We start from the raw sequence: 22,728 nt of genomic DNA, 5'->3' as shown, positions 1-22,728 counted from the left end.
CCTTTTCCCAGAAAAAGAACGATGTTGGGGGAGGGGTAGTCTGCACTTTGAAGGGGAGGAGTTAGCTTCATGCTGATCTAGAACTCCTGGCTGGAGGTCCCCCATTGTCAAGACCCATTGGGGCCCCCACTGTAAAGGAGGGGGTGCACTGGCACCTCCCGCTGTGAACTTGGTGGGAAGGTAGAAACAAACATGAGAGGAAGTGGCTCAGGCTGGGGAGGGGACGGGCAAGGAATAAGAAGGTAAAGCCACAGCCAACCCAAGGTGGTCCTGGCACCCTCCTCTCTCGGCAAGGCAGCTGGCCACCCGCCAAAAAGTGGCCCACACGCAGCCAGAGCATAAGGTTTCTGTTTTATTGTCTGTAAACTCTTCTTTGGTCAAGGAGACAAAGGGAGCCAAGGAGAAAGAGGAGCACATCAAGGGAAGACGGCAAGGCAGGGGCGGGTGCCCCCCACAGGAGAACTCAGAGAGACAGCTACACCAGCAGCAGGGGGTGTAGGGGCCCGGGGGCCTGGGGCAGGGGCAGCGGGAGGGACAGAGAAGCCTACACCACACAGTGACGGAGCTCATGCATCACACAGGGGGTTGGGACGCTCCACCCACGGCCCCCATCCACCATCCGTGCAGCTAGGGATGCGCTTGGGGCAGAGAGTCTGCTTAGCTAGGGCTGGGCGCCAAGAGGCCACCCGAGGGGCCAGCAGCAGTCCACGCGCCCTCTGTCTCCTTCCCTGCAGGCTGGTGTGTGCCCATAATCTCTGTCTGCATCTGGGTGGGACGTGTCAGAGCGGCAGGGATGGCTAGGCGGGGGTCGGGGTGGGGTGGGGGGTACAGACGCAGCCCGTCCTCCACCCCCACCCCCTTTTACATGGGCGGCTCGCTGCACAGCACGATCTCCAGGTCCTTGCGGTAGAGCTTCCCTGCCTCGGCCAGGGACATGACGCTCTTCCTGTAGCTCGTGAGCTGCTGGATGTTCATCTCCTAGGAGACGCAGCAAGAGGGTGAACACAGGCTCAGGGGATGACTCCTACCAGAAGCCCCGCCCCTCCCCCACGTGGCAGACACACCCACACGTCTAACTGGCTCCTGTGGTACACCGGTGTGAGTGGGTGGGGAGTCACGGGCTTTGAAATCAGACAGACCTGGTGACTTTGGGGGGGAAAGGAGTCACCTTTTCGGAGATTTAGCTGCATCCACCTGTACAGTGGCACCTGCCTCAGTAATGAGAATCAGATGAAACAACACAGATAAACAGCCCTCCACGGAACGGTAGCCATGGTAATGGCAATCATGATCTGTGTGTAGCCTTGGCTATATTCCACCAACTTGTCTGGCCGCCACCCACTCATCCCATGCTGGGGACAGACGTCCAGGAAATCCCCAGTTTAACAATCCCTGACTTTGTGCCACCATCTGGCGCAAGGGTGTTTTTGCAGGCCCTGCTAGCTCAGGGTGGAACACAGGGCATCTCCTCCAGTGTTGGGTACTCTCTGGAAGTGTCACCTAATACCAGGATATGCCTGAGCTCTCTGTCACTCAATCAGAATCCAGGGAAAAGACCCCACATTACAACTCTGAGCTTGAGAAGACTCCCATGGTGAAACATGGCTGCGATAGTCAACAGCTCCGAAAGACGAGCTGCTTCATGTTTTCTGCTTGTCAGCAGAAAACTTTAGTGAGCTGACAAGGCCGAAGGAGTGCAGCTTGGTCCTCCTGGCCGTCTGCTGAAACGTCATCTTGGTCCGAGCCAGCAGCATCTGCCATGCAGGGATGGGATTCACCCAGAAACGGTTCTTCCCTTCCCACCGCAGGCACTGCTAGGTAGTCCAGCTTGTACTTTGCCCTTTCTGTTGATTCCTGGTGTCAGAGTGTAGGTGCCTGCCCGAGCCTGGTACAGGTGGCAGGCTCTCAGGTGCACAGCTTCACTGATACCCTGGGTCTCGAACCCTCGGAGCCCCAACACCTGCAACTTGTAGCTTGTGTCTTCCCATCTGGGCTGCTCCTATGGTAGCCACATGTGCTGCCCTTTTATTCAGAGTTTGATAAGCTCACAGGCACTCTGGGTCCCTCAGATTCAAGCCTTCAGGGTTTGTGGACCTCGGGTGCCAGGCAGGGCCTCATGAAAATTAATTACACTTGATGAATCCAACTGCAGTTGCAGGTGTTCGTGGACACATGAAGGACGCGGAAATGTCTGTGCAGAACTTGGTTCATAGAAAATGTTGGCCACAAACACCTGCAAAGGGCTTCCTTCTACTTGCAAACTTTCTTTGGGTTTGTTTTCTGCCTCTTTCAGAAACGCAATTACAGGTGACATAAAAAAAACCCCATAAATTTAGGCTGAAATATGCGAAGGGTGATATTTAGGACAAGGATAAGGAGATCAGAAGGTACTTGGAAAGGGAGACAAATAGACTTGGAGGCTTCAGTGATTTTTCTCCTGAAATTGAGCATTAAATTTAGCTCTTGCTGCAGGCAGCCCAGGCAGGCAGACAACTCCAGGAATTACAGGGCTTTCATCATCTGATTAAAGAAAGCAGCAAGGCCATTTGCTCAGTGCAAGACCAGTTCCAGGAGGTGCAGGCAGGCAGCTGCAGGGGCCAGGGCTCCAACCGAACCCTCCCATCCAACTGCAGGAGATGAGCCCACCAGAGGGCCCCTGCGGGCACTCTCAACACCAGCAAAGAATGGGGTTCACTGTGAGCGGCTCTTCCTCTCAGCTGCTCCCCTAGATACTGTGCCCGTGGATTCTGCACATCCCTCCCATCCCACTGACCCCTGGTGCCGACATCTATCTGCATCAGGTCTCGGTGAGGTGGTCATTGGCAGCGTGCCTTAGTCCCCAAGCATCCTGAGGACCAAATCAACCCCAGTGTCCACAGCTGAGGGACAGGCCGAAGAAACATGGTGCAAGCACACGACACACCATGATCCCGCTTCAAAAGGAAACGACCGTCTGTCGCGTGGTGTGGCCGAGATGACCATTAGGACACTGAGCTAAGTGACACAAGCCACTCACAAACGGTTCGTGTGGATTCCCCTTGTGTGAGGTGCCCACAGCAGTCACAGAGATAGAGCTGGGGTAGGGACCAAAGGGGCATTTACGTCTCATGGTGCAGAGGCGAGTCCACACAGCACTGGGACATGTACTCAGTGTCACCAACTTGAGCAGCTAAAACTGGACAAGATGCTACATTTTCTGTTCCGGGAATTCTGACATCATTCAGTGTAGGAAGAATTCTCACTCCGTGAACCAAAAGCCCAAAAGCCAGAGCCGAAGCCAGAACCGCGCCCTTGCCATGTGATGGGGGGCCCAGGCGGAGCAGCGTGCCCTGCAGCAGCCTCTCATCTTCCCCCTGGGGGCTCCCCCTCCCCAGGGACAGCGTCAGGGCCCTGCGGCCCGTCACTCACCTTCTTGTTTTTCTCGTACAGATCCTTTAGGAGGGCGTCCAGCTCGTTCTCGTCGATGTAGCCGCTGCCGTCCTGGCGGTGGGGCAGGCAGGCAGCTCAAAGCGCTGAAATCTGGCCACTCCGGTCTGGGCCCTTCCCTCCCCCTGCCCAGGCAGCTCTCAGGGGCCAGTCCTCCTGTTACTCTCCCAAGGAAGCATATACACCTCCGTAAAGATACAGTGGCTCATCCCTTCCCTCCTCTGCAGTCAGGTAGTGCAAGCCTGGGGTACCTCACTGCTCCCTTCTCATAGCTTTCCCTTTCACGACATTCCTCTTCTCAGACAGCAGAGGGCGCTCCAGAGCCGCGCCCCTGGCGAAGCCCACTTCCGGGGTGACAGGGCCTCCAAATCGTGGCACTCCCTCTTACCTTGTCGTAAAAGGTGAAGATGGCATTGAACTCCTCCGAGGTCAGCTTCATGCCCTGGAAGAACACAGGGGTCACCAAATGTTGCAAGCTCCGAGGGAGGGAACCAGTGGAAGTGCCCATTTGGCTGGACTGGGAGTGAAGGGGAGGGTAGCAATGCAGCTCAGACAGGAGGGGGAGGAGGCAGTGGAGGAAAGTGTAGCAGCTGTTACCTGGAACTTAAGCAGGAAGTTTTCCTGGACAGGCAAGAGTCTGGAAAGAGTGTTACAGCAGAGGTCAAGAGCAGAACCTGGGAACCGCGGGGACGCTCCCCCAACCAGGATGGGAACTGCGGGGACCCTCCCCACCCCCAGGAGCATGGAAATGACCTCTGAGGATTAGTAATCAGAGTTACTGCAAAGTCCAAGAAAGAACGGGGACGCACAAAGCGGGGTTGGCATCAGTTGCTTCTGGTGTGTCTCCAGCTGCCAGACCCGTCACTTTTGCCGAATGAGCAGAGCAGCACTGGGGGACCCCGATGGGGAGGAAGGGGTGAGGGCAGGTGCTCACCGGGACATCTCTGAGAGGCCCAATTTGCCGTCCCCGTTCAAGTCAAACATCCGCAGCTGCAGGGGGAAGAGCGGGCGGGATTATTTGCTTTCACCTTTCCCAGGTGGGCCACCGACTTGCCACAGTCAGCCCCTGGGGGAGGCAGCGGGTAGTCCCTCCTGCTTCTCTCTCCCCTTCTTAGGGACTGCGGTGGCTGCCATACAGTAGGCCAGCACCCAAGGCCCACCCTTTCCAGGAGCTGAAGGGGTTGCTATGGAAGCAGACACTTGGGAGCAGCAGAGAGCTCAGAAAGAGGAAGGGATGGGGAGCGGGGCAGGCAGGTCATGAACTTGCATCCTTTGTGTCAACTGCCACCCTGAGTTACTTTATCTGGACCTGGAGAGGCTGCAGCACAAAGACCTCCCTACCCCCAACTGAGCCCCAGCGGCACAGGACCCCTCATGCCCCGCACCCTGGGGCCGGGTACCCTCGCTCCCACTCACTATGGTGTGGGTGTACTCCTGGAGCTTGGCTTCATCATATGGCCGGTTGGCCTTCTTCAGCAGGTCAGACAGGAAACCCTGCGGGACAGAGCACAGCCTCCTTGGCTCAGTCCCTCGTTCATCCACTTATCTGCTCATTCAGCCCCTGGGTGCCCTCTGACCCCTGACTTTTCCCACTGGCCCCCCAATGACAGTTTCTGCTGGTGTGACCACAGGCCTTGGGCCACCTTGGAGTGACCACAAATTCCCACTTCTCCTCCAAATCCTTCACTGCTCTGGCCTCAGGTCCCATTCCCCGGGCCTGGTGCCCCCTGCCCAAGCCCTGCCCTACCTTGAGCTCATTAGCTTCGATGTAACCGCTTCTGTCTGTGTCGTACTTCCGCCAGGCCTATGGTAAGAAGTGGAAACATCAGGCTGCTTATGGAGAGGCAACAAAACTATACCTGCGCAGCCCCCTGTTCTCTGCTCCCTCCCTCCGACCCAGCCAGGCTGGGTCTTGGTTATTTACAAATATTGAAGTGGGCCTGGGTTGCCCAGCCCCTTCACTGACCCGAGGAACAGATTGGGGCCACTGTCTCGGTCAGGGTCATAGGAAGCGGTAGAAAAGCCCCTTGTTCAGATCTCCCTCCTCTGCCTTGGCACAGGCGTGGTTCTCTCTGGCTTAGCTTTGCATCCAGGGTTGGTGTTTTCTAAGGGGATAACTAGGCAGCAGCTGCTGCCATGGCTGGAGCAAGGCTCTGCTGGATTGGAGCTTTGCTGTAGGTATATGGGAGATTGACTCCTCCCACCCCAATCTCCAGAGGTAGGCGTGTGGCCCAAGGCTGGTGGACACAGGACCCATGCCTCCCTGGATGCCCATGTGCGCTGGCTCTGGGCTCAGCTCCGAGTCCCCGCTGTTTGGGAGTTGCATTGGATTCCTGGGAGGAGCCAGGACACAGCCTGCTGACCACTGCATCTGGCGGGGTGTGGGGATCTTAATCTTTTCAATGAAGACTGGTGACAGGGGTTCTGTTACAGCCATCCGGGAAGGGACAGGCATTGCACAGGTGAAAGAAGAAAAAAGGTTGCCACAGTGTTAAGAAGTCCATAAATTATCTACTTCCCTTCCCAAGATGGGACCCAAACCCATTTCCTGGGTGATTCCTGGGCTGATCTTAGCGACTCACTTCCAATGAGCACACGCCCAGCAGCTGTGACTTCTGACAATAGGACACCTGGTCATAAAAAGTGCTGTAGCTTCCTTCTCTCTCTCCCTCTCTCGGCTCTCCCCACCTCCTCCCCCCATCCCTTGCTCTGAGGTTGTGAGGTGCTCAGGGAGCCCTTGCTGAACCTTCCTGCCAACAGCCAGCCAAGCTTTTAGCAATGGCCGTGAGAACGAGTCGTCTTGGAAACACATGCTTCAGCCCCAGTCGGGCCTTCAGATGCCTGGGGTCCTGTGAGAGACCTTGAACCCGAGTCACCCACCTACACTGCTTTCAAATTCTTGACCTCAGAAACTCTGAGATAAGTCATGCCTGTTGCTTTAGACTGCCCAGCATTGGGGTTAATTTGTCACGTAGCAATGTGTACAGTCAACCACCTGAGGACACTTCAGAAAGTTCATGGGAAAAGGAATCAAAAGATAAGTTTGGTAGAAAAAAATTATTCAAAATCCATGCATAGGTTATTACTATTTTTAATGTTCATTTTTCATGAACTTGTGCAATGGCTCTTGTTTACTTGGATTTCAAGGTATTTTGTGACAAAATAAGCTTGTCTTTTCATTCCATTTATGGTGAGCATTTTGAAATCTGAGTTTACCTCAGCATTTGACTTTGGATGACCAATAGGCATTGATCCTGGTGCTCCATTTTCACCCCCACCTCCCCCAACTTCTCCACACCGTGTGCCCCCTGTGAGCATTAGGGGTGCCAGAGTGTCTGGGTCTTTCAGGGTCTTTCTCGCTAGCATGCTGGGCTGGTTAACTGTCACACTTCATCACTACCAGGGCTCAGGGACTTGGGTCCTGGTTTTTGCTTTCCCCTTATTTGAGCAAATCTCAGTAAAACAGTAGACTGACACTGCAGACAATTTGGGTAGATGGGCACATAATTAGGAGTGGGGTTTTTTTCTGTCAAGAGAAGAATGCTGTGGGACCTGTCAAAATATTCCTTCTTCCTCAGGATGCTCATTCAGCGCCCAGATTGGGGTGTCACCCGGGGCACATGTATCCCAGATTGGGGGGCCTGGATTCACGTCCTGGCTCTGCTCCATCCAGCTGACCACTCAGTCCCTCCTGGATCACGTGGAGGTTTGCGGAACATCGGGGTTGGTCATGTATCGCACTGAACCCAATGGAGCTTCAATGTTTGTGAGTAGAAAAATGTTTTCGCTATCAGCAAATTCTTAGGGTTCTCTCTTGGCTGAATATTATTGAAAAGACCCTTGTGTTTGTGTGGCCTCTTTCCCAAAAGGATCTCAGAGACTTTCTATTGCGAAGAAGGCAAGACTATTTTAAGGGAGCCACAGAGCCCAGACCACAAAGATCAGGCCCTGGAAACCAGAATCCTCACAGCAGGGTGCGGGGAGGGGGGATTCCTGGCTTTATTTATGCATTTGAAAGGCACGGGGGGGGGGGGGGGGGCGGGGAGAAGTGGACAGGCAGAGACCTTCCATCCCACATGTATACAACAGCTGGGGCCGGTGGAGGCTGAAGCTGGGAGCTGAATCCAAGTCTCTCATGTCAACAATGGGGACCCCAAAACTTGAATCCTCACCTGCTGCCTCTCAGGGTGGACATCAACAAGAAGCTGGAATCTGAGGCAGTCCTGAGGCTCGAACCCAGGCCCTCCAATAGGGGCTTTAAGCACTCCGACCCTGTGCCCAGCTCTTGCCCCTTTCATGACTCCATCCTGCTGAGCCTGCTCCTTGGCAATCTGACAGTAGGGACACAGATGTCGCCGAATGGTGGGATACCCCAGGCCACCATGTCTTGGTTGCAACATATCTGCAGAAGTCTATGACAAGTCCTCCAATGCAGGATGCAATTCCCAAATATCCTTGACCCCAAACTGACCCCACACTCTTACCATGCACCCACATTATTCAAGGGGCTCGTTAAAGTGTAGATCCTTCATCTGGCAGGTCCGGGAGCCTGTCACCCCAATAAGCACCCTGGGGTGCTGATGTCTCCAGGCCACCCCAGAGTGCTGAGGGGCTGAGCCCACCTCAGGACCATCCCCAGACCGTCCCGGTGAGAGGCAGAGCCCAGGGCCCAGAGCGAAGACGGTGCCTTACTCACCTCCATGAACTCGGCGCTGGAGCCCACGCACTGCCTGAAGCACAGAAGGAAGCTCTCTTCTGTCGGCAGGATCTGCGCCAGCTGCAGGGGGATAGGGGACACAAAACGACACCCAAGTCACAGAGGGATTGAACTCTTGCCAAGGGTGGGGTGGGCAGGGCAGTGCCGTTCTGCTCCCTGTGGCTGCCTTCCTTGGGAATGGGGGTTGGGGCAACGGCATCCTGAGAAGTGCCAGTAGCAGCCTCCTGGCTCAGAAGGGTACTGAAGCAAGGGCTCTGTTCCTCTGCAGGTCTCCAGAATGCCAGGAGGTCAGGCTAGACCTCCCACCACCTGATGCTCCTGGAAATCTTGGGGCCATGGGAAAATCCTGATTAAGTCAACCACATGATGTCTTCCTATTCGCATGGCCAGTGGTTGGCTTATGGAGAGACACGTGACCTGGTTCTGGCCAACAAGAGGTGAGAGGAGGGCTGGCTGAGGGGCTTCTGGGAAAGGCACTGTTGATCACGGGGTCAGGGTTGCACTTGGATGTGATGCCTGGAGCTGCTGTGGCCACCATGCCACCAGCCTCAGGGTCGGGGGAAGGAGGAGGCTTGGGAGGGTCAGAGGGCAGAACTAAGAGGTGTGTAGAGAAACAGAGGTGGGGCCCTGCCCTACTCATGGCCTGTTTCACCGGGAGCTCCTCCTGGCTTAAGATAGGAGTCAGTGAGCCACCACGGCCCACGAGCTGACACAGCCAAGGCCTGTTGGTGACGTTTAACCACAATGTGACTGGCTCTCCTCAGGAACGTACTGCCTGCACCTACCTTCAGGCTGCAGCATCAGAGATGTCTTCCGTGGGCCATCTCTGATCTCCATATGATGTCCTTTCTTATCATCTGCAGCCTGAGCATCCCTAAGGTCTCTCCACTTAATGCCCCACCTCCTCCTCCCATGCTTAGGGTGGTGAGGGTTGACTGCTCGTGGCTGCCCCCTGCAGGGCACCTGCGGAGCTCATTCACACCCGCAGGAATCTGTGGCAGGAGGTTCCACTGGGCTGTGTGACCTGGAGGAGGCAGTGGTCTAAACAGGTTGCCTCCATCATCATGCTTGACCCCTTAACTATGGGATGCGTGCTTGTGTCTACCCTGTCTCGTGTAAGACAGGGAGAGGGTGCGTGTGCCTGTTGCATGTGTGAGAAATATGTGATATATGTTTGCATGTGTAAATTACCTAGATAGTTGTTTGTGAACTCTACACACACAGAGGCCAATGTGAATATCTTAAAACATCTGGCCTTTGGATGCCTCTGGGTGGGCTGGGGCTTTCCTTCGTCAGTCTCCCCACCCCTCCTGTCTCAAGGCAGGCTCCTCCCACCTTAGTAACAGCGATTGGACCCCGAGGACACTTCCTGCCTTTCCACCTGTTCTAGGTCACTATTGGTTGCCCTCTGTGGTCACCCCAAGTGCCGTGGGCAGGGGTCTTTAAGGTTCCAAGGAGGATGCACCTGCCTAGAAGATGCACAGGGAGCCGGGGTAGGGTGAGGGGGCGGCCAGCCCAGCAGCCAGTGCTCACCTCGGCCATCTCAATCTTCCCGTCCGAGTTCTTGTCGTACTTCTGCATGAACTCCTTCATCTTCTCCCCGAAGTTGTCGCTCTTCAACATCTGCGGACAGGAAAGGGGGGCTCAGCTTGCTGCCGCCGCCTCTGCTGCACCCCACAGCAATTCCAGGTCTCAGTGCAGCCCAGCTGGCGGTCACCCTGTGTCCCTGACCCACATGGGCGTGGAGCTGGGCTCTGCTGATTCTCTCAGGGAGATCACTCCAGATGCACCTACGTGTCCTTCAGGGTTCGGTCACGTGATTTTCAAAGGCAGGATACTGTGGTGTGACCCTCAGGGTTCCTGAGACGGACCGAAGCCCTCTCTGTAGGAATGTTTGGGACTTGCAGTGGATACCAGCAGACATGCAGCTGGAGGGGAGGGGGTGTGACCAGCCAGGGACCCCAGTAAGCTGGAGGAAGCGAGCAGTTCTGACCCCACAAACTCAGCTCCAAAACACCTCCCTTAAGTGAGTTTAGCAAGTCCTCCCCAACTCCCATGGTACAGATTTTAATAGACACCAGTGCATCTGCACCATGGTTAAGAAATTCTGGTTTAGAACAAAGGCACATGTTGATGCCTGGGGCATCCAATCTTGACCCCTCTGAGTACCTTACGGAGGCTGTAAACTTTGCTAGTAGTGGACTAATGCTATAACTGCAAATGGAATCATGAAACAGCTTCAGGGGGCTCATAACTCCTGCTACCCTGTCACAAACACCCTTTATCCCAGCCACCCAAGGATACTGAGGCAATGAGTGGGCATTACAAATTTTTAAAAATCTGTACAAATAAAATGCTAGGTGTCAAGGCCAGAGGTCTCAGGTCTGTAGATGGGATACACGCCTTGGGAAAGGCAGCCCTGAGAGCCGACGGTCAAATTCACAGGGAATCCCCGACCATGGCAGGGGGTGGAGCTTACCATGCCAGAGCCTTTTCTTGCTTTCTCCAGCTCTTGGAAAAAGTTCTCCAGCTCTTTCCCTTCAATGTAGCCATTTCCTATAAAGGAGGGGGAAGTAAGATGGTGGTGGGGGGACAGTTGGGGGCTGTATGAAAAGAATGTCTCTCCCTATTGGTCCCCAATGCAGCAGCCAGACCAGCTGCCTTAGGGTGGTGGGGCTTGTCCTCCGGGCAGCTGCCCCTTAGGGATCTGACGTCAGGAGGAGTGTGTGCCTGGGGCCTGTACTCGGCAGCTGGGGTATCCCAGGAGGCACTAACTTCTGGGCCAGAAGCTGGGAGCTTCGCCCTCTTCTGGGATCACCTGGGCAAGCACTTCATGGCAGAGGTGCCATGGGAGACAAGTCATCAGCTTCCGAAGTTATCAGCAGGTGGCAGTCCCCAGTCCGAGGCAGAAGTTGGGCCCTTGAGGTTCAGGAGGTGGATGGAACCAAGCTTTCCTCCAGAATCCAGGTCTGAACATCGTAGAAACCCTGGCTGCCTCTAGACACTCTGCAGTGACTGGCCTGGGGTGTGAAGCAGGCATCACACACACATTTCAAAGCTCCCAGGGTGACTTCTGTGCCCAGCCACAGTTGGAATTCCCTGGCCTCATGTCTGAAAACTGGTCCAGAGCAGGGGAGCAGGGTTCCCCCAGATACAGGGTTTGAGCAAAAAGGGGGTCGGAGCCTCTGGGGCAAACAGAACTGTAAATTTCAGCAAGAGAAAATAAAAGCATCTCTCTGCTGTTTCCCCAAGCAGTTCTGTTCTCTAAATAACCTGGGAGGACCCCACTAGAGAAGTGGCCTCCATAAATAGTGAATGGAAACTCACATGGGATAAATTATGGATTTCTGTCTGCAGGGTAAAGATGTGACCAGCGAGCAGGGAGGCAGGGCTTGAGTTTCTTTTTTTTTTTTTTTTTTTTTTTTCTGGGACAGTCATCTTTCTTCTAGGGTGTTCTACAAAGTATCTTGGGAGAAGTGGAATTTTACAGTCTACTGCGGTGAGGGACAGTAGAGTTGGGGGAGGGCAAAGAGGCCACGGTCATGCAGAGAGTCAGACCAGGGTGCTTCTGCTGTTGCAGGGCTCCAGCTGTCCTCTCACTGCCTAGGTGTGATCTCCTCTTGAAGGAGAAGGCAGATTCACCCCCTTTCCCTAGGAGCCTTTGTGGAATGAGACAGGGAGGGCGGAAGCTTGGCTCAGATGAGCTGAGCTCTGGGTGTCTTGGCAGCTTGTAGTAGCCTGAGACCAGGTGGGAGGCTGGTGGCCGGAGGCCGGAGCACTTGACAGGTGACACAGCGGCCACAGGGGCTGCGCCCTGAGGCCACGCTGGGCAGAGGCAGGGTGCGCGTGCTTGTGTTTGGTGAGTGTATCAGGAGGTGGCGGAGATGCGGGAGGAGGGCAGCTGCATGCTGCTGGGAAGCGAGGAGGTGCTCCTGAGAAATGGCTGGAAGCCTTGGTTCTGCAGCCCCATGCTGCACTGGAACCTCACTCCCCATCATGCACGTGGGCCTCACTATGAGCTATACGGAAGTGAGCAGTACCCAAGCCCTGCCCGATTCCACCCCCGCTGGACACTGGATGAGGGCATCCCCCCACCTACTCTATACTGGGGTGGGCCTCTCCTTCACCATGAGTGGCCGCTTGACTCCCGTCTAACCACGTTCTGTTCATGTTCTGAACCACGTTCAGGCTCTCCTCACGCCTGACACCTCCTCCTTGAGCTCCTGCCTGCCTAGTCTAAGTCCACCAGGGGCCCTGCTGCCCATAGGGCATAGTGCTTGACGTTTCCTCTTTTTAAAAACATTTGAGAGGCACAGGAGGCACTCTCCCCTACCCACTGGTTCACCCCTGAAATGTCTGACAGGGCCTCAGCCATGAAGCTGAAGCCGGCAGAGGCGGGAAACTCCTTCCAGGTCTCCCATCGGGGTGACAGGGACCCCAGACACTTGGGGCAGTCCCTGCCACTGCCTGCCCAATATGCACACGAGCTGGGAACATAGCCAGTATTTGAACCCAGGCACTCAGATATGGGATGGGGGCAGGGCAGTGCCCTAAATCTTCTCACAAGTCAAGGCCATGTCCCTGCCCTACAAGGCAGTTCAGAGAGCAGCGTCCATGCAGCTCAGAGATGCACCCCTCTCCACCTTCACGCTGCAGGGTCCCTGCCTTGCCCAGGCCTATCCAGGCCTGTCCAGCCCCATCCCCCTGCTGTCCAGGGGGTGACAGGGACTGTCCCCGCTTGTTGGGGCACTGACACCCAGTCCTTCTCCTCTCTCTGTCAAGCGCAGACTCAGGGATGTCCCCTCTGAAGGTCAGTATCTTAAATGGGGACAAGAACAGTGCCCTGCTCAGCTGGCTGCTACAAAGGCTGAACGAGGTAAGGACCCACGCATGGTCAGTGCTGGCCCACAGGGAGGCTCAATACTCTCACCGTGGCTGGTGACTCTGCTGGGAACTCCGGGGTAGGTGGGGGCCGGGGGCAGACACAGGGAGGCCACAGCCCCAGGGCCAGCACTGCGCAGTGCCCCAGGCAGCACTGGAAGCTGTGGAGAAGCCTCACCACTACAGCCACCTGTTCTTGGGAGTTTTCCTGTGACCGAGGGAGCCGAGGTCTTTCTTTTTATTCTTTCTCATGCTCAGAAGGGCTGAAGGTGGCTTGGCAGCCTCAAGAACCTCAGGAATCCCCAGGGTTTCAGAGTGCTTTACTCGGCTTTCAGGGCAAATCTGAGATGTATGTGTGTGTGTGTGTGTGTGTGTGTGTGTGTGCGCTCCTGTGCGTCTGTTCCTATGTGTCTGTGTGTGCGCTTGGTGTCTGTGTGTATCTGTATGTGTGTTCCTGTGTGTACATGTGTTTGTGTGTTTCTGTGTGTGTCTGTGTTACTGTGTGTTGGAATGTGTCTCTGTACATTTGTGTGTGTCTGTGGCTGTGTGTCCCTGTGTGGGTGTGCACACACAAGTACGTGCAGAAGCTCTCTGCTCCTGCTTCGGCCTCCCATCCATCAGAGGCTGGGTTAGGGGTCAGGTTGGCTGGCGCCCTTCTAGAAGGGACTGCCCACAGTGACCTTCTTACACGGGTGGGGTGAATGGCCACCAAGCAAGTCTCACGCAGCCAGGCAAGGATAAAGATGTGGTTGCCATGGTAACCCTCATTCCTAACCTCCTTATCAAAACATATCCTGTGCATTCCAGGGAGAGGGAGCTGGTGGAGTGCCAAGAACCCAGCACCCTTCTTGCCCCACCCTGTGCCTCAGTTTCCCCAGATGTAACGTGAGATGACGTTGCCCCTCTCCCATTTCCCTGTCCCCCCTCCCCAAGGCAGGCACTCTGTGCCCCCCAGCAAGGTCAGCCTCTCTGTGTTTGCTTTCTCCCTGACTTGCCCTTTGAGCTCTTATCCTAGCTGAACAGGTGAGAAGCACCAGCCCTGTGGCTGCCCACGTCATGCTGACCCTCTCAGCATCTCCAGTGCAGGCAGAACTGTGGCTGCCTGTAACCCTTCAGGCCTCCTGGGAGGGCCCAGCAGGCACTGTTGGTAGAACACCCCCGAAATGCTTGGTTGGTGCAGGGTGTCACTTTTATTCTCTCTTACGAGGCTGCCTGTGTCTACCATAGGTTAGAACCCTTCTGCCTGCCCAGTGTCCAACTCTGCTATTGGGTGTTTTTTTGTTTAAGAGCACTCCTGGTACCCAGCCTAGTTACCAGGACCACCTCCCCACCAAACCAGAGGGGGTGCCTCTAACAATGCCTTTCCCAGGGCCCCACACCTGCCCGGGGCCTCAGGTGCAACAGACAGGGGTAGGAAGATGGTTTCGGAGTTTCTGAGTGATTCTGATGCGCAGCCAAGCTTGACATGTCCCAGACTTCAAGGTGCCTGAAAGCCCCCTGGAGGCACCTTGCTGAGATGAGGACTCTAACTTGGTAGCTCAGGCCTTGCTGTTCCAGTGTGGTCTGAGGCCAATGGTGCAGGAACTGCCTGGGAGCCTGTCGGCGATGCTGTGTGCCTGGGCCCGACTTCCTGTGTCTGCCCTGCTGGGGTAGAGCTCTGTAATCCGCTTTTTCAACCAGCCTGGGTTTTGCCACACTGAGATCAGAGACACAGCTGCAGCAACCCCACTCAGGGGCTTGGTGGGAATGCAGGTTCTCAGGCCCCTGCCCTGGACCATGCTGAATGTTGGGCTCTGGCAGGGGTGGGGAGGACCCTGAGAAGCTCTGGCCTGACTGGGTGCCCTGTCCCTTGTAGCTCAGCAGCCCTGGTGGTCGCCCTGAGTGCGTGTGGTGGGGATTCCACTTCCCGGCTACTCCCCAGCAGGAAACATCCACAAGGCCAGGCCTTTTGGTCCTCTGTCTAGAGGTTGCGTTTATCAGGAACAAATATCTCTCCCACCCACCTCCCCCAGCTTGGGCAACCCTTGCGACAGTTGCAGGCCACCTCCTGGACAGGCAGCTGGCTCCAGCAAGCCCTGCCTGGTGGGGGGTACAGTCCTGGGAAGAGCTGTCCACTCCCCACTTCCTCTGGTCTCCCCAGTTCCATCAGGGTCTCCAACCACTTTGGACAAGAGGAGCTTGAGGGTGGCAGGAGGTGGGGTCATGTAGCTAATAGAAGTCCTGAGCCAGCACCTGCCAGGGACAACTCCCTCCGTGGGGGTTCTGGCTCGCTCTCTCTCTCTCTCTCTCTCTCTCTCACACACACACACACACACACACACACACAGTTCCAGTAACTCCTAGAGAAACAGAATTCACCCCTCAGCGAATGGCTACTGGGTGGCCGTTTGGGCACTTGGGTTTCCATCTGTACTCTCAAGCAGTGATGCATCTGGAAGTGGCTGGGCAGCTGGACCTGGTCTCCTGAACCAGCGGCCATCTGGCAGCCCTAGTGCCAGGCTGAGTCCCAGGAGCAGGGGAGGCAAGAAGGATGGGGCAGGTTGAGTGGGAGTGGGACTTCAGAGAGCCCACAAGGGGGACCAGGGCCATGCTGGAGGCCTCTGGTGGGACTGGGTAGGGAAGGTGGCAGCGGTGGTGCATGATGCAATTGTCAGGAGGGCACCAGGTGGTGGGGCCAGCACTGCAGGGCCTCCATTCTTGGAGAGCCTGAGCTATTAACTGTGGCTCCCGGGGCGATGGTAGAGGTTTCCCGAGGGGTTGTCTGGGCCCTGGGACCTCCCCAGGGACTCAGTTAAGTAAAAATGCTGAAGTCTCAGGTGCATGCATGGGGGAGAGGGGTGGGAATAAACAAGATGAGCTGGCACGGAGTGGCTGAGCTGATGGCCACCATGGGCAAGGCAGGCTGCAAGTCTGCCTAAGTCTCCCAGGGGCATGATGTCAGCCTGGGCAGCTCCCTGGCAGCAGCCTCCTGCCACAACCGGGACAGGCCCTGGGCCCTGGCTCTGGGGATTCACCCCTGGGTGTGGGTGTAACAGCCAGCCCTGCACTATGGGCTGTCATGGCCCTGACCCTCAAACCGTGCCAGCCAGAAGACGTGGCAGGGTCTGTGACTGAGGCTATGCCTGGGGCTCCCTGGGAGGCTGCCAGGGGGACACGTTTCACAAACATGAAGGTCGACGCAGCCCTGGAGAGTGGGGCGCATGTCCATGCCTGGAGAACCACAGGGTGTTCATGGAAAGCATGCGTTGTTACAAACCTGGGCATGGGGCACGGCCAGGCTCGGTCTTGTCTTTTGTACACAAATCCATGTATCTTGGAATTCCAGTTCCACCTGCAGGCGTGTGTGTGTGTGTGTGTGGCTTTCAGCACTGCAGAAATCAACACAGCCAGTGGGAGCAGACTCCCCTCTTCATATTGTTATCCTACTCACTCTGTAGATGGAAGAGCTATGGCTCGGCTGTATTCTCCCCACGGTTCCTACACACACACACACACACACACGTGTCCTTGACACGGAACACAAGCTTACATAGTGATAGGATTTCATGATGGTATGGACAAAATCCTAATCATACTGAACATTTTTCCCTATTGCTGCTACTAAAGCTCCACCTCTCTCTTACTGGCCATGTAATATTCCACCCAGAAGGTGACTATAATTTATCTTTATGTCCCACTCTCCCCCAGTTTTCAGCATCCAAAGAGCCCTGCGCCAACTCCCTTGTTGCTGTTCCCTCTTTACTGTGACCAGTAAGGGGAGTGTCTCTCTGCAGGGTGGCGCCCCTGCTGGGTGTCAGCAATGTGTACCCTTGCCCATTTTCTCTCTGTGGCTTCTGGGATGGCAGCTAGTGGTGATAAAGGCCAGGGCATTTGTGTCCTGAGCCACAGCATGGCTGCCCCTCAGAACAGGAGGCAGGAGGCTCTCTGGTCATAGCCCCATTGGGGAAGGAGGGAGGGCAGGCTTGGGGGGCATGTGCTCTGAGCTGCTCGGGTCTGGCAGAATAAGACAGTTCCCGATACAGCAGAGGCCAGCAAACAACACCACATCAGGGTCGAGCTCGAGTAAAGGGCATGTGGCACTGAGGTGACACCTGTTCTTGGGCGGGGCAGGCAGGCTCGCCTAATGTGCGACCCACCTCTGCCGCTGCCGGGCAATATCTGACCACTCTAAAGGCAGGACCTTGGCAGGAGGCCGAGGATGATTTGGCAAGGTGGCACAGGAGGCCAGGAGGCCTGCCGTCACCTCCTGCTCTGCTGTGTGACCCTGTGTAAGAAGCTAACCTCTCTGAACCCCAGGAGGCCCCTTCTCCGAAACCCCGCTCCTTGCTTTGACGACACCATGACGACGCCTCCTGCTCTAACATCAGGACAGGCTGCGTTGGAGGGCAGGGTCTCCTCCCGCCTTACTCCTGCCCCCTCTCCTGGGTTCCACTTTCTCCCAAGTTCTCTTTGGCTTTGTTTTCTATGAGAGTCCAGAAGGGGTGCTGAGGTGGCCTCTCTCTCTTGGCGCCTGTGACTAATTGGGCTCCAGCGAATTCTCTCTGGGGACCTGGCGAGCAGCAAAGGAGAGCTCTCCTACAGGTCCTTAAGGCAGTGAGCAGCAGTGGGGCAGGGCAGCTCTTGGAACTGAACAGAAATCCTAGAGAACAGAGACAGAGTCGGTAGGCGGGAGGCCGGGCAGGGCCTGGGACACCTAGTAGGCTCACCTGGTGGCTTCTTAGGGAGGGGGTGTCAGCCGGGGAGGACTAGGCAAGGAGGAGGGGCCAAAGGGAAGGCCCCAGCCGAGAGCAGCCAAAGCCCTATGGTAGACCACGCAGCAGAATGCCAGCTGGGCTGTGTGGCCTTTTCCGAGTCGCCTCCCTTCCACCCCCAGCCCTTTTGCTGCTCTTGGCCTTCCTTGCATTCAGGTCCTGCCCCTTCGTGGCACCTGCAACCTGGAGTGGGCAATGAGAAGCTTCAGGAACAGGCAAGCAGGAAGCAAGTGTTGAGCTACCACTTGTCATGGGTGCAGGAGGCAGGTGGAGGTACAAAGGAGTGGGGAGCTCTTCCAGGGCTGTGGGGCTTGCCCACGAACCCCCTTCTGGGGTGAAGACAGACCAGTGGGGCGGGGGGTGGTCCTGGGCAGCCAAGGGGGGGGGTTGAGCCTTACATCATGGAAAGACACCTCTTCTTGCCCACACAGGCACCCAGGAGCCCTAGTGGTAGGATCAGCCCTGCTATGCAGCCCCAGGGGAGTCACTCCCTGTGTTGCACTCTTTACCTGCACTGGGGGGGCATGGTGAGGGGCAGTTTTTCCTAGGCTGCAAAGGGCCGTGACTGCGTCTTGGACAGCTCTGTATGCCTGTTGCGAGCACATTTGGCTGTTCCCCCCGCCCCAGGAGAGACCAGGGCAGAGTAGAGTAGTGGAGTCCTCTGTTTGTAGCTGACTCATCTAGTCGGAGGCCCTGTGGTCTACCCTTGGCCACCTGGTAACTTTCCCTGAGTCGTGGCAGGAGTAGCCTACAGGGAACGTGTGTGTCATCTGGAATACTGGGAGCTTGCAGCCCTATTATAGCCCTTTGCACTAAGGGCTGAGCCAGGGACTGCAAATACAACCCCTGCTTAGCCCATTTCATGGATGGAACCATCTGCCACCTCCACCATCAAACAGGTGTCTGGAGACCCTGCTCTCCGCCCCTCCAGCTTTCTCAGTTCATCCACGGACACCATGAACCCCTGCCTGCCCACACCACTGTCAGCCACTCCTACCCTCCCTGCCAGCCGAGGTGAGGACAAGAGGTAGGAATGGAGGGAGCCCCGTTTCCCACTCTCCATCCGCACCAACCCCCTACGTGCCCCCACCCCAGGATAAACACCTCTAGCCCCACCCTGCTGGTGGAGCTGAGATGTTGGAGGGAAACAGATTGCTTGTTTTCTGGAATGACAGGGAGCAAGCTTAGCCATATCAGAGGTTTCTATGTGGGAGTGGGTGGGTGGGTATCCCTCCTTGCCTGAGGCCGACCCCCATAGACGTTTGGGTCCCAACACTGGCAGTTGCCCTCATTTTTGTTGGTGTTTAAACCTCACCCCCACTCCAACCCAGAAGCAGCCAGGACCATCACCCCAAAGGAACCCTGTCCCACCACACCCATTGCTGCTCTGGCTGGGAAGCCCACCTGCCTGAGGGGAACAGGGGGAGGTGGGTGGTGCTCAAGACCCCATCCTCCACTCCCACCCCTCCAGCCCGCCGGTTTGGAGAGGCCAAAGGTCTCCGGTCTCAGGATGTGCGGGTTGCCTGGTCCCAGCGGGGCTGCACTAAGCTGGCATTAGCCCAAGGAAGGAGAGCAAAGGTACCACCACCGCCGCAGAAACCTGTGGCTGCCATGGAGGAGCGCAGGAATGTGGTCACCTCGAAGGGAAAAGGGGGGCAAGAGGGCCAGGGGAGGGCGTGGGAGGGCGGGGAGAGCGCCTTTCAGGGCTTTTTCTGGGAAAGCTCTAGCTCGCCCTGAAGGGCGGCTGCAGGAGCCAGTGGGCTCCACGTCGAGGAGGTCGAGGAACAAAAGTTACTGACAGTTGAGATCAAAGCAGCCGGGGTGCCTTCCGAACACGCAGAAGCCCAGCCGGGGGGCGGGGGGGAAGGCAGGCAGACAGGCGTGCAGATCACCTCCCGCCCCGCTTCGGATCCTCCCTATCCCTCACGCACACACACCTGCTCGCCTGGAAGCGGGACCCCCGCCCCGCCCCTCCGCGCAGGTCCTCCCACCCCATCCAGCGCCTCCATGGCGGGGCGTCAAAGTTGGGTGCTCCACTGACCGTCTGCGTCAAAGTGCTTCCAGATCTCCAGGAACTGCGACGCCGTCAGCTCGGCCAGGTGCAGGTAAGGGGGTTGCTGCTGCTGCGGGCCAGCCATGGCGAGCGGCTCGGAGACGTGAGGCAGCGCCGCGCTCTGCTCCCGCCTCTCGGACTCTGGCACTCTCGCCTGGGCTGCGCGCCACGCGGGGCCCTTATATACGGTCCCGCGGCTGCTCGCTCGGCCGACCGCCGGCAGGGGGCGCGCGGGCCCCGAGGATCAGGCTGGGGTGCGGCGCGGCCGGGCCGGCAGGTGGGCGAGATCACCCCCAGGTCCTGCAGCCCTACCCCTCGCACGTCCACCCGGAGACACCCACCCACCCCAGAGGCTTTGCTTTTCGGTGGGCATGGGAGCGAGGCTGCTGTCGCCTCTCCTGCTCGTGTGACCGTTGTGCGGTGTGGGGCCCTCCGGTGTTTTTCAGGTCTCGTCTTGGGGTCCCTCTCAGCCCACCCTGGCACAAAGGGAGGAAGCGTACCGCATTTCTAACGAGGGATTGGAAGCCTCCAGTGGCCCAGCCAAGAAGTGGTGGAGGCAGGATTAGAACCGAAAATCCTTCACACTCTAAAGGGACGGTGTTCGCAAAGCTCTGCTATATGGACAACAGGCTAGGGGGCGTGCAGAAGGGGGCTGTGTGTGTGTGTGTGTAGGGTCGCACTGTCTCTTTAGGTCTTCATTACTCCTCACCTGGGCACCTGTTCCCCCCCCCACACACACTTCACCACTTTACACCTGCTTCCCTCCCTCCCCCCTCCTTTCTCTGGTAGAATGTGTCTGGGGGTGGCAGAATGAGCCCCTCCCACGTGCAGTCTCCATGCCAGGCTTGGGACTTGGCCTACTGCTGCTCCGAGCTGGTCTGAGAGCCTTTCCCCAGGTAGCAGTCAGGACTCTCCTGGGGTGGCTGGGGATGGGGAGGACCAGCTCGGTCCTGGTGTCTTCTGGTGGTCTGGCCCCAGGGGTGGGTCTGTGCCAGCTGGTGATCGTCTGTCTCTCCCCGCCCCTGCCAGGACAACTTCATCTCTTCCCCCTGTGCCCTGCCGAGGTGAGGAGCCCTGGACTGTGGCTCATTACCATGTGCTAATGAGTGTTAGCGGAATGCCTTCCACGCATAGGCAGAGTGAAAGGGAAGGAGGGAGGTGAGACAGGAAAGGAGGTCACCAGGGGAGAGGGGCACCCAGGAGGAGATGACAGGGGGGCAGGGGAGGGCCTGGTGTGAGCCACGAAGGGACGAGCTGAGTGCAGGTTCTACAGCTGCCCTGCTTGTCCTCTGCCCTGGGCAGGTGTGGCTGGAGCCACTCACTGAAGCTAGCTTTAGCTGGCTCAGGGCACCGCCTCCCCTCGCTGCCAGGACTGAGGGGCTGGGTCTCTCACCTGGCTCCCGATGGCTGGGTGGTTAGCAGGCGCTGCAGAGCCAGAACACTCCAGTCTGTACCCCGGAGCAGTCTGTGTGGCAGTGGGCTCTGTGCTTCCCTGTTTCCCTTCTGTTCAGATGAAGAATGCAGCATTCCATCTTAGAGTGGACCTGGGGGGTGTTACATGAGTGAGTGTTCCCACTGCCAGTCAGGCACCTGGGGATCAGTGGGCAGCTTGGTGGGGAAAGCCCTTGGTCAGCAGCCTTCCCTAGGGCAGGGGGGATGGGTAGCAAGGGCTCCCTGGAGGGGGCTGAGCTTGTACAGACCTGCAGCTCTGACACCTGGGGTTCAGCCTGCCTTCCCCCTGCCCAGGTCTGGAGATGGGTGGGAGATGGAGGGGCAGGCAGCTCAGCCCTGGTGCTGTGACCAAAGCCAGTGGTCACTGCCACTGCCGCTCCTCCTCCTCAAAGCTGCTGAGACCAAGGCCAGATGGTCTGGGGTGCCAGCTCCATCCTCCGTACCAGGACACCCTCTGGACTGGCAGTCCTTTTGGTTGCCTGGTGGGAGTCCTGGCCCCCGAGGAGCCCTGCACTCTCCCCCAAGTTGCACAGTGTGGAGGACTGAAGACCCCTCAGTGCTGCACCCCCAAGCCCAGTCCTGGCAGAAGCATTCACGTTCTTAGTCCCAAGGCCTTGCCCTGGGCTCAGGTGCAGAGCTCCCTCCAAGGGCTGGGAGTGCCTGGGCAAGCCACTGAGCCTCTTTGACTGTTAGTGAAAATAGAGTTCGGAATGACAGTCAGTCCTACCGAGTCCAGGCCAGCACGTGTGAAGGACTTGGCCAGCAAGCCCTTCATTACAAGGTGGGTGTTAGAGCACATTGACTCGGTCACCAGAGAGACTTTGCCCTTAGGTCCTGCCTGTCTCCTTGGTGGACTCTGCCCCAGGCTGTGGACTGTGACAGACAGGCCTGGCTGGGAGACAGACAGAGAAGGCTTACCATTTTGGGCTGTGCAGTGTTTCTGGGCTCTTCTGAAGCTAAGCTGTTCTTTTTGGCCAGGCGGTGGGGGTGGGGGTTGCAGTCAGAGAATCTCTCCCGGGGTCTTGGGTATGCTAGCAGCACGGAGGCCGAATGAACACACCTGGTTCGCAGGTGGGCTGAGGTCAGTACAACTCTGGTCGGCCGACCACTGTGAGAGAAGGCTGAGTGGTGCTCCTGTGACCTGAATGAGGCCACTGTGGCCGTCCAGGGCTGTGTCCAGGAGGAGGGTGGGCGAGCAGGGTTCTCTGCAGCCCCAGGGGGCTGCTGTGGTGCCTGGGTGTGTGTGGAGTGGAGGGAGAGCTTCAGCCAGGCACCTGCTGGCCTTTCAAGTGTCCCAGTTGCCCAGGGGAGAGGAGACTCTGGGCTCACTTCTGCAGAGGAGCTTGGACCCTGTGTCTCCATCTTTGTCTGCTTCCTGTTGCTAGGACACAGTACCTGGAGCAGGTGGTTCGTGAGGAGGAGACATTGTGCATAGCTCATGGTTCTAG

At 57.1% G+C, this 22,728-nt stretch overlaps 1 protein-coding gene across 1 annotated transcript; it reads right to left on the bottom strand.

Moving 5' to 3' along the window:
- Positions 1-841: 841 nt before the first annotated feature.
- Positions 842-19,982, bottom strand: CALB2 (calbindin 2). The gene is made up of 11 exons (XM_004584009.3): positions 19,817-19,982; positions 10,623-10,699; positions 9,677-9,766; positions 8,123-8,203; positions 5,174-5,230; positions 4,843-4,920; positions 4,361-4,416; positions 4,024-4,063; positions 3,815-3,868; positions 3,409-3,480; positions 842-978 (listed from the first exon to the last, which is right to left on the bottom strand). The coding sequence occupies exons 1-11, from the start codon at positions 19,911-19,913 to the stop codon at positions 862-864; spliced, it is 819 nt and encodes a 272-aa protein (XP_004584066.1). The 5' UTR covers positions 19,914-19,982; the 3' UTR covers positions 842-861.
- Positions 19,983-22,728: the final 2,746 nt, after the last annotated feature.

This window comes from Ochotona princeps, chromosome 16 (genome assembly GCF_030435755.1).
Source record: "Ochotona princeps isolate mOchPri1 chromosome 16, mOchPri1.hap1, whole genome shotgun sequence".
NCBI classification, from domain to species: domain Eukaryota; kingdom Metazoa; phylum Chordata; class Mammalia; order Lagomorpha; family Ochotonidae; genus Ochotona; species Ochotona princeps.
Note: the sequence above shows the minus strand (reverse complement) of the source record. Positions and strands in the feature narration are given on the sequence as shown.